At 39.3% G+C, this 12,007-nt stretch overlaps 1 protein-coding gene across 7 annotated transcripts in view; it reads right to left on the bottom strand.

Moving 5' to 3' along the window:
• Positions 1 to 12,007, bottom strand: part of LOC149444764 (uncharacterized) — a 183,082-nt gene that overhangs the window by 75,231 nt on the left and 95,844 nt on the right. For all 7 annotated transcript variants that reach the window (XM_089654563.1, XM_089654567.1, XM_089654565.1 and 4 more), the window contains 5 exons: positions 10,236 to 10,297; positions 7,864 to 7,916; positions 6,930 to 7,002; positions 2,854 to 2,897; positions 517 to 567 (listed from right to left, as the gene is read on the bottom strand). In XM_089654563.1, the coding sequence (XP_089510689.1) occupies positions 517 to 567; positions 2,854 to 2,897; positions 6,930 to 7,002; positions 7,864 to 7,916; positions 10,236 to 10,297 (283 nt within the window). The remainder of the gene's footprint in view (positions 1 to 516; positions 568 to 2,853; positions 2,898 to 6,929; positions 7,003 to 7,863; positions 7,917 to 10,235; positions 10,298 to 12,007) is intronic.

Raw genomic sequence — 12,007 nt, 5'->3', positions numbered from 1 at the left:
GTATATAAAAAAAGTGTTTGTGTATTATTGTGACATGCATGTTAGATTATCTACTCTTGGAAATAAATTAATGTGACTCAGTAAAATACTGTATTATGTGTTGGTCCTATATACATTCATATACATGCATGCAAAAATTTAATATAAAGTAAAAACGCTAACCTGAAAAATCTGATCATTTATTTTTGGGCAATGAAAATAAAAACATTGTGAACAGTATTTTTTACCTACTGTGTTTTTGCTTGTGAAGGCTCTTAAAGTAAAACTAATATTGGTTTTAGGACAATTGTATTTAAAGTTTGTACATTTTTTTACTTTTGCTTTTTACCTTTCTTTTAACTATTCATATACTGTAAGAGTACATAAACTTGGCTTTGTTGAGTCCTCTAAATAATGGCACAAAGATGCAATATCTATATGCCCACTACCCAATAAGCCACCTTTTATAGGATTATTTTGAGAAATCACTGTGGACAATGATAATCAATCAACTGGCTAGTGTGTTATATACTCTACCTCTGGAATGTCTTCTTCAGTCTCACTGGAAGCATCTTCCATTTGCTCACCCTGAAAATAAATATTTAAAAAAATTAATCATATATTGACGTTGATTTACTAAAACTGATGAGTGTGAAATCTGGTGTAGCTGTTCATGGTAGCCAATCAGCTTCTAACTTCAGCTTTTTCAATTAAACTTTGACGATAAAACTTGGAAGCTGATTGGTTCCTCTGCAGAGCTGCCCTAGATTTTCTACTCTCCAGTTTTAGTAAGTCAACCCCGATATGTTATAATTGAACCTTTTGACTTATTAATTTAAAATAAATAAATAAATAAAGCAGTGAATACATCCTTGTGGTTATAAAAATATTAAACTTACGTACACCATGTACAAATAAAAAAAAAAAATGAATAAAATCATTGAAATGATGGATTACACACATGATTATGTTGGATATTGCATAGACTCAGAGGGTGACAGAAAAATCGCCCTCGACTCCTAACCACTCCCCTCATCTGGTCATATGATCTGATAATATGGACTTACATTAAAAAAGAAGAAGAAAAAAAAGTGTGTGTCATTGTGACATACGGGTGAAACTCGAAAAATTAGAATATTGTGCAAAAGTTAATTTATTTCAGTAATGCAACTTAAAAGGTGAAACTAATATATGAGATAGACTCATTACATGCAAAGCAAGATAGTTGAAGCCATCATTTGTCATAATTGTGATGATTATGGCATACAGCTCATGAAAACCCCAAATCCACAATCTCAGATAATTAGAATATTACATGCAATCAATAAAACAAGGATTGTACATAGAACAATATCGGACCTCTGAAGAGTATAAGCATCATATGTACTCAGTACTTGGTTTTGGCCCCTTTTGCAGCAATTACTGCCTCAATGCGTCGTGGCATGGAAGCTATCAGCCTGTGGCACTGCTGAGGTGTTATGGAAGACCAGGATGCTTCAATAGCGGCCTTCAGCTCTTCTGCATTGTTCGGACTCATGTCTCTCATCTTTCTCTTGGCAATGTCCCATAGATTCTCTATGGTGTTCAGGTCAGGCGAGTTTGCTGGCCAATCAAGCACAGTAATCCCACAATCATTGCTACCCCCCCCCCCCCACACACACACCCTAAAACAGTGGCACCCTATAAATGCAGAATCTTGAAGTCTAAGCTGTAAAAAGCTTAAACTTTATTTTTCAATGGGAAAATCTGAGCCTGGTGCGATGCCCATAACCACTTTGATTAAATGAACCTCTCATCAGATGTCCTTTTCACATTAGAGGTCCTCGCAACACATCAGAACTCCCCTTTTACATCAGAGTCCCCCCTTCACATCAGAAGGCCCTTAAAACATTAAAGGTCCAGCTTCCCTTGAAAGTTTTTCCTTTACATCAGAGTCCCCCATCACATCACAGTCCTGCTAAACATCAGAGGTCACCCTACACAGGAGAGCCCTCCATCACAGGATACCTCTATCACAGAGTCCTCCAATCACAGCAGAGTCTCCCCATCACAGATTTCCTCCCTCATCACACAGTCATCCCCACAGAGCCCCCCAATCACACAATCTCCCATCACAGAGCCCCTCCAATCACACAGTGCCCCCCAATCACCCAGTTTCCTCTTCACACCAGAGTCCTACCTTTTGGCTGCAGCAGTGATGAGGAGGGCAGAAGGTGGAGCAATTCTGGAGAAGCTGGGGTATCGACCTCTTCTGAATGCTGAGGATGGCTCTGCATGCCACCTGCCCTGGAACAGCATCATGCATTGCCATGGTGTGCATGGGCCTCAACAAATAGCAACAAGTGCATCCTGCCCTAGAGCATAATCAGTTCTTATGGTGCTGACAACTGGCCTGTCCACACCATGGCAACTCATGACACTAATCTAGGGCAAACTGGGTTCTGTGACCATGGCAACCCATCCTAAAATAATAGATGTACAAATAACTGCAGGAGTAATGTCTTGTTCCAGTCTATGTGATGTTACTAGCCGACTTGTAAACAACACTGGGGGCCACAGCTGTCATGGGAGGTAAATAATGGCTAGGGAGGGGAGCGGTGGATTTTCTGAACTTTGCCTTTAGCACCTTATGAACTGAGCATCATGTTGGGAAAATACAAATACACCTAGGTTACATGATATGGGCGATGATTTGAAGACTTGTTTTGCATGCATTACCACTAGTCCATATTGATGGTGCTTTTTGATCTAAACCACATCAGTGATGCAGTAAGCAGTATTTTAAACACCAAACTAAAACAAATTGGTATCCATTTTTCATTTATTGTTTCAGCAAGGTAAATACAGTCAATAGAAATAAAACAGAGGACTTACATCACAGTCATATGTGGAGAAATCTTCAGACATGGCCAATGAACCTAATATGAAATCCAAATAAGATTTTCTTTGCACAGTTCTTACAGAAACAGAAGTTAATGTCAGGGCTCTAAGTCCCCATACACAAGCTTTGTATTTGACATAGAAGTAATTTGCTCAATTATATGGCCGGGTATCAGGGTGGATAAAAATCAATGATTTTTTAAAAAAAATCAAAAAAATCAGATTGTTTTTAATTTAAATCAGATTTTTTCGATTTAAATCAGATTTTTTTTAAATAAAATGCTTTTTGAGGAAAATATATTACCATCCAAAGGTTATTCCATCATGAAATAAAGATTAGGTTTTTAATTATGTAGAATAAGGCTGTATATGTTTAATTGTTTTGGTAAATAAATTCCATTAATCCATTCACAATGTCATGTTCTTCCAGAGGTTTGTGTAAGATTATTGGGCAGTTTCTCTGCCTACAAGATATTATCACAGATGCTCGGTTTACTTTTGCAGTTCTCAAAACTGAATTTGAGTCAGCGGAGATCACATGCCTCTTCTTCACAGCAAAAATGTTATAACATGAACAGAGTTAAGAAAAAGACCGTAATCCTAACTTCTACAAACCTATGAATACAGAATCAACCCCTTCAGTGCTAAATTTCAAGAAGTTCAGTGAATAGAATAGAAACAATATTTTTCTGATTGTTTGGAGTGGAATAGATCTGCACAAGAAGAAAGTGAAACTAAGTGTGAGGAGGAAGGGGCTGACAGTCTAAGCTTCTTGAAATATATATATTTTGTTTAGCCAAATTAGTTAACAAACATGGATGTTTAAGCAAATAACATATGCTGGAATGTTATTGTTTCAGTTGAATAAATCTATTTAAATTGTTATTATTAAGGTAATGATTATTTTTCTCCTTCCTAAGTATGACAGAAAAGTTGTCCAAATATGAATGATTAACCTATTAAACTGGGGATAAAAAAACTAATATGAAAAGTTGTTATTCTAAAAATCTTCATCTACTTGCATATTAAAGTTATACCAGCAAGAATTAGTCTATGTAGAAAACTAGGATTTAAATCAAGCCTTACTGACTAGTGATTTAAATCGTGATTTAAATCGTGATTTAAATCAGTTTGATTTAAATCAAATCCACCCTGCCGGGTATCTCCTCTGATTACAGCTCAGTAGCTACAGAACTCTGTAAGCACAGTCCTCATGAACCTGCGTCATTCTGTACAATGAAGTATATGAAGTTCTGGCCTATGATCCCTGTGTTACAGCCTACATTTGTCATAGAGGGAAAGACTATAAGAAGGTCTTTTTTTCTGTCTCGTCCACCATGGGCCTACATTATGACACACACAGACCACTGAATGGAAGAACGATGTAGGTGGAAGTATGGGAAGAAGGTACTGTAAGTCAAATAAAAGGTATTGTGTATGTGTTTGAGGGTGTGCACATTTCCTTTTAACCATTTGTGCATGATGCTGAGTACTTTTCAAACCTAGCCCAATATGTCTTTGCAGACTTTTCTGCCTATGGCAGAACCTGGACCCCACTTCATGACATTATCAGTAAGAATGATCAGTTTGATTAGATTATCATTCACCAAGGGAGAGTTGGTGGTAGTATGACAAAGCAAAAAAAAAAAAAAAAATTTACAACTAAAGAAATGTTGTGCCTTTATTTTCAATTGATTTTGGTTTCATATATTTTTAAAATTAGGTTTACAATATTCAAATGCCACAAGGTGATCAGTTTAGCTGCGTACCATTATCGGCCCCTTTATTCTTGGGGGTAGAGTAAGGCTGATATTTACGGCAAAGAGCTTAGGAAACAATGTTTTCATTGTGAAATGTCAGAAATCAGCAATTAAAAGTTGGTGCGTTGGGGACAATGTCCTAAATGATGACCATAGCTGGGGATAACAGCCTAGATGTAAGTGTGCAGTATATATAAGCATGCACATTTGCGTGCAGCCTTACGTACATGAGAAGCGCATACATGTGTTCTGTAGAGGACATACATCAACTGGTGTAGGTCTCTAATCGGATTCCTTAAACTGTAACAAAAGTTTTTTTATTTTTTAAATTTGCATAGAGTAATTGAGGGTTTTTTGGGGTTTTTTTGCCATCTGTCTCCCATTGAGATTTCCCTTTACATCCTGTCCCATTGCCAAAACAGGAAGTGAGAAGAAATCCGTGCTGTTTAGAATCACTGACATTTTGATAGCACAAGAAACTCTCCTCTGTACCCATACCTCGCTGTAATGGGTGCCCTGGGTGTTCATTGTGCCCTTTCTTGTTATATCTATTTGCACCCTCTCATTGTGCTACGGTAAGCTGTATACAGCCTTAAAACCTAATAAATGCTTTGTGAAAGTGAGGGAATCCCGATGTGTCACCAGAACTAGTGTCCCATTTGGAAGTTTTCCCCTCTATAACTGTTCTGGGATCAACCCAAATTTTGGGACTTTCTTTTACTTTTGAAGGTAAAAAGTAAACAGGACAAATAGAGAGAGTCACTCTTCCTAATAGTGACACACAGCAATAAAAATTGACAGGAGTTCTAAAACCTCTGCACTCTAGCCAAAAAAAAATAAAATAAAAAGCAGAGCATATTTTGTTCCAAGGTTTAAAGCAGAACTTAATGGTTTAATTTGATTGATGAGCTTTTCATTTTTTTTATATGACTGATCTTCTATAATGTTGTTACTGTATTCAGTATAGAGATTGGTAGATCATCCCTGGTGGGAGGACAGGACAGTCACTACAATCATGCTGCCTCTCAGCTAAGCAACTCATAAGATAAGATATTAGCCAAAAAGGGAGACAATTATTAGTCGGCTGACTCAATTTTGCAAATTTATTCAACTTCTCATCAAATCTGCAGACTCTGCTTTCTGCTTGGCAGTGTTCTGGTCTATGGGGTTAATTTACTAAAGGTAAATAGACTGCGCACTTTGTAAAGTGCAGTTGCTCTGGAACTTAGTAAAGGTGGCAAAGCTTCACTTTGTAAAGAATACCCAAACACATGCAAGGAAAATAAACAAAAAAAAAACAAAATAAAAACAGCTTTTGCTTGCACATGATGGCATGATGGAAATCAGCGATACATCTGCTCATTTACTAAATTCTGGAGCAGCTGCTCTTGCAAATTGCACAGTCTATTTGCCTTCAGTAAATCAACCCCATAGATTTGTATTTTGAGAAGCATCAATAGCACAAACATTGTGAAGCAATGCCAAGCAGAAAGCAGAGTCTGCAGATTTGATGAGAAGTAAAATATAAATCTGCTAAATTTTTCAAAGTCCACAAACAGTGGCTCACAATTTCTGTGCAAGTGATATCCCCAAATGCAAATAATATCAAGTCCAAAACATGCAGATTCCCCCACCATATTGAATCACCATAGACAAATGACCACCATGTGTATATTCCTCCACAATCTGAAGCTTTTTCATTTGAGGGAAAGTGCATAACCCCATGGTTCCTCTAGCAGTATCCAATGAAGCCTGTGGGAGAACATTTGCCAGGCAGGGTTTGGAGATGCCAGGAAGCACATCAGGAACTCTGAGTTGGTGACTATCAGAAGAATGAGTGGGATGATGATTTATTGTATCATCCTAAAGCCTAGATGCATAGATATATGCTTCTGTTTGCACTTGAGAGTTTGTAACTGGATTCATGTTCATCTTGTATACGGATTTTAACAAAAGCTTGCACTATGAGAAGTTCTCTCTCATCCCTGAGTGCATACATTGTGGATGACACTGCTGCATTTTAAAGGAAAAATTTGGGATTGTGGAGGAAAATAGGCATGCCAAATATGACCCCTCCTGTAGTGGTTGGTCAGGTGTCTATGCTAAGTTGGGGCCTATATGGTGGTGGTATACATTTTGGATTTGATATCATATGCACCTAAGTATATTAAGTGCAGCATAAGAATTGTGAATTTTACTGTAGTGGACTTTTTAAATTGACTCAGTTTGTGGACATTATATTTAAATTGTGCGTTTTTTCTTTGTGAAGATTTTAAAATAAACAATTATATCACGTTTTTATGTGCTTACCCCCAACTTCATCATACAATTGAGAATAGGCATCCCTTTCCTCGGGTGGCATAGTCGACAGAGCAGTTTCAAGCTGTCATTACAAAGAAAGAAACATCAGAACAAAATTTACCAGTTAAGTTTTAAAAAACACACACTTCATGCCTGACCATTGAGCCCATTTAATCTTTAACTGGCCTATGTAGTGACATAATTTTCTGGTAATTGTTTGTATACCATATATATTGAATAGAGTGAATAGAACAGATTTTTTTTGCCATCTCAAAACTGACTTTTGTATCCACAATACTATGGTCTGTAGAGTTTTGTGATAAATTCAAGCAGTGGGCCCACTGAGTTAGGGCCCTTTCACATGGGCATTCCGATCGGATCCACCTGTCAGTTGTTCAGGCGGACCCAATCGGAAGCTCCATGCAAACCTATGGACAGGCAAATGTAAAATGACTTGTGTCCATTTACACCTGCCTACCTCTGAGTCCGTCCAGGCCAGAAAAAAAAAATGGAAATGCCTGCGTCCTTTTCCATTTTTGCAGACCTAAGAGCTGTCACAAATCCATCAGGCACAAACTGAATGGGCATATATGTCAAAAAACGGACATCCACCCCGTTCAGCTCTGATTCAGCAGGGAATATGCTCAAGGATCCCCTGCTGATTGGACCAGACTCTGCTCCATGTGAAAGGAGCCGTAGGGCTGAAAGAAGTGCAGACAGAGCTCTCTTGCACCTCAAACATCACTGATTGATCTCTCACGTCTCATGGTCTGCTCTACAGACTTGTAGAAACCCATGGTTATAATGAGCATCTGATTTGCTCCCTAATACAATGTCTGCTCAGGCAAAAATGTCTGGAAAAGTTAAACTCTCAACATTACAGTAGCTGACCAATAGGAAAAATATGTTACAGTTACAAAGTGCACTGAGGAAATGCTCATACCTGTGGATTATTTCTTTTACGTTTGCGCTTCCTATTTCTTTTTGGAAAACCACCTACAAAAATTGATTTGTATTTAGAGCTGAATGAGAGCAAGTTTTATTAGACAGCAGTTAAAGCAGATAATTATTCAGAAAAAAACATTGAGGCTGAAGTTTAATCTGCTTATGATTTATCTTCTCTGCCCCCTTTTCCCCCCTCATTTAAAATGCTAGATATCTTTAAATAAAACCTGTTGTCAATACATAACTTTTTTTAGATCTGCTTATGTCATCACTGGGTCTCTGTATTTATCTTTTCAGTGAAGGCAGATCATGGTTTGTGTATTTGTAGAGGGGTGGGGGGCAAGCAATGTCCTATATTATAATTTCTGAAAACATCACAACAAAACTCCTCTTAAGAACCCTCAGCCGGGATGCAAGTGTGGGATGGCTCTCGGGAGGAGTACAAATATCAAAATGCCTCGATGGGTGGATGCAAGTCTGAAGAAGTGGACGTTCCTAGGCATACTGTATTTGCATGCAGAGGAGCCTGTACAGCTGTGCAAGACTGAAAATAAGGCAAAATTTCAGTTTTAAATGCCTTTTAAATGCAACCAGTGAAAAAACGGTCTAAAAGAGGAGTTCCAGCTGAAAAAAAAAAAAACTCTAGCTGCTGACTTTTAAAATACAGCCATTTACCTGTCCCTCGGTCCAGCAGTGTCCTCACCACCGCTGGTTTCACTGGCCATCTTCTCTCCCAGGCACTGGCATCTTTAGTGTGGGCACCTGGCTGTGACAGCTTACGGCTTCACAGCCAGGTGCCCACTGCGCATGCGTGAGAAGCTCTGCGCTTTGTGAATGGGTCATTCCATAGTCTTCTGGGACCTGTCAACTTCCGCTTCCTGATCACCTAGGCAATTGCAGCGGAAGTGAGAGAAGGTACCTGTCAAATTCAGGTACCCGCTCCAACCCCGCTCCCCAAAGGTGCCAATCCTTAACGGGGAGCGGGGGACAAAGCATTAAAGTGAAACTTCCTCTTTTGGGAGGAACTCCACTTTAAATACCAACGTCCCGTAATTCCCTGCATAACAGCCTTGGCAGAAGAAAGGAGCACTCGGTGCCAATGAGGCTCTGCTACATATGTGTACTGAAATTGATCATGCTGATCAGAGGAAAGAGCAGAAAAATCAGTTTGTATGTCACTTTTCCTTGATTGTCCAATCAGCAAGCTGGGGGTGCATATGGGTCCTGCTGCAGTGCTGGAGGTTCAGTGGAAGCCCTGGACCTAACTTGACTGTGGCTGCAGAGAAGGAAATCCTTTGGGAGGTAAAATAATTATCTGTGCTTTTGATCTGTATATTTAGTTGTTTGCCTAGCGTAGAAAGAATAATAAGAAAGTAAATACCGGCCATATATATTTTATATGATCAATTGTAAATTATTATAATGAAATCTAATTGCACTCTTTGTATAGGAAATCTCTACTGATGGGCCAATAGCAATTACAGTGCAACTCCACCTTTGTGGCAAACTTAGAGTAATATAAGACAAGGCAGCAAGAACATCAACTTTTAATTGTCAACCAGTACCACACTACGATGACATTTCTAGATCCTAAATCTATACTAGTATTTGTATCTGTATAATTGTGGATGATGCATCAGAATACAAACTCTTCAAACTCAAGCTAGGACTGATGTAAACCAAACTGTATAAAACATATGTGCCCTATAAATACTGAAAAATGAATGAACTACATTCATTTAGCTTCTTTCCATAGGTCTGTGTGATGGAGGCATGGTTGCACAATGTTGTCTTTTTAGTTTCTAACAGATCCTTTTGTGGTAGAATCCCTCAGGAATTGCAAGCAGAATTGTGCACTTCATCACTAACGTTCATACTAGCAAACTAAAAAATATTGCCTACAAATTTCCTTCAAGAGTCATGGCAAACATAAAACTATAAAACACAGCACAGTGGCTAAATGGTTAGCACTTCCGCCTGGCAGTACTAGGGTTGTTGGTTCAAATCCCAGCCACGGCACCACCTGCCTGGAGTTTACATGTTCTCCCTGTGCCTGCGTGGGTTTCCTCCGGGTACTCCGGTTTCCTGCCACACTCCAAAGATATGCTGGTAGGTGAATTGGATCCTGTCTAAATTGGCCCTAGTATGTGTATGTATGAATATGAGTTAGGGACCTTAGATTGTACGCCCCTTGAGGGTTAGGGACTGATGTGAATGTACAATATATATGTAAAGCACTGCGCAAATTGACGGCTATATAAGTACCTGAAATAAATAAAATAAAACTAATTATTTACTACAAAGGGACCTGTTAATAGCAAAGCACAAAATCTCTGTCTTGCACAACAAATCAAACGATAGTGCACTTACTGAGAGAGACAGAACGCGATATTTCTGGGGTCCGAGAGAAATCTGTGCTAAAGCTTGATGTACTGTGATTAAAAGAAATAAAGATAACATGAAGGGAGGGCAGTATTCGTGCTTAAACTAAACTTCAGGCAAATAGCTAAACATGCAGCTAAAACAATTATATGTTTATTGTTCTAAAATGTAAACATTTTGGGCAATAATTCTTATTCTAAAAAAACACGCATTATCAGGTGCATGAAACTACATGATGGAATAGCACCATGCAGCTTCTATGTGACTGCAATTTTGAAAAGGTGCAGGGACCTTTTCCCAGCGTTTCTCACAGGTATCCCACAGGTCATTTGAATAGGCTGCTGTGCTTGTGCAAATGCTGCACACTGGAATAGCATTATAAATTAACCTAGCCTTAAGGGAATTTTGTGTTTTGCTTGGAGCAATTCATTTAAACATTTGGCAGGAACACAGAAAACATACATATACAGTATATTTCAATCAAATAAAATAGGATTTTTCACTTACTTCTAAAATTCTTTTCTTGGAGTACAGTACAGGATACTGGATCTCTTGGGTTATAGGCAGCTACCTGCAGGTGATTGGACACGAGCTGCAGGGACATCAGGTAGATCAGAAAGAATAGGGGAGCAACCTGTGTCCTGCACTATACTCCAAAAAGATTTTATAAGGAAGTCAAAAATTCAATTTTCTTAATCATACAGTAAAGGACATACGATTTCTAGTCACAACTATGGGACATCCCAAAGCAGTCCAACTAAGAGGTGGGCAAAAGAGCAAAAAAAAGCTAACAGGCCCACTTGAAAATGAGATAGGGAAAAGCTTGCCAGAGCTTAAAGCGGAGCACCCAAAAAGGGAATTTCCGCTTTAAGGACTGCTCCCCCGCTCCCCATTAAGTATTGGCACTTTTGGGGGGAGGGTACCCAAATTTGACAGGTACCCGCTCCCACTTCCAGTCCGATCACCTAGGCAATCGGAAACGGAAGGTGTCCTCCCTCCTTGTAGTCTTTTGGGACATGTGACAGGTGCCAGAAGACTACAGGACCTTTCATGAAGCGCAGTGCTACTCGCGCATGTGCAGTGGGTATCAGCCTGTGAAGCCGCAAGCTATTACAGCCGGGTGCCCACACTGAAGATGCCGGCCTCCTGGAATACAGGACGGCCGGTGAAACGGGCTGTGGGGGACACACCACGGGATGGAGGGACAGGTGAGTGGCTGTTTTTTAAAAGTCAACAGATACAGTTTTTGCATCTGCTGACTTATTTTTTGACTGGGTGAGTGGAACTCCGCTTTAAAGAACAGATTGAAGCACCTTACACCCAAAGTCGGCATCAGTGTATCCCTGAAGATCTACTTGGTAGAACTTAAACATGTACACAGCAAACTAGGTGGCAGCTTTGCAAATCTGAGAAACAGATATCTGACGCTAAAAGGCCCATGAAGCACAAATAGACCTGGAAGACTGTGCTTTAACAGGGAAAAGCAGAACTTTATCTTTTACACCATAGGCTCAAAAGGTGATCCGTCTAATCACCCTAGCAATAATGGAGCAAGAGGCAAGAGGGCCCTGAAGAAACCCTTGGGAAAGACAAAAAAGGGAATCCGATTGTCTAAAGGACTCTAGGAGAGGTAGACTTTCACAGCATGAACTACATCCAGTGGAGAGAAATATCCTTGGAATGTTTTAGAAGAGGATATAGGCAGGAAAAACAGTGTCCTGGTTAACCTCTTCCTGCCAGCCATACGTATATATACAGTC

The sequence above is a fragment of the Staurois parvus genome, unplaced genomic scaffold (assembly GCF_062004578.1).
Source record: "Staurois parvus isolate SC_StPar_1 unplaced genomic scaffold, SC_StPar_1.0 ptg000778l, whole genome shotgun sequence".
NCBI classification, from domain to species: Eukaryota; Metazoa; Chordata; class Amphibia; order Anura; family Ranidae; genus Staurois; species Staurois parvus.
Note: the sequence above shows the minus strand (reverse complement) of the source record. Positions and strands in the feature narration are given on the sequence as shown.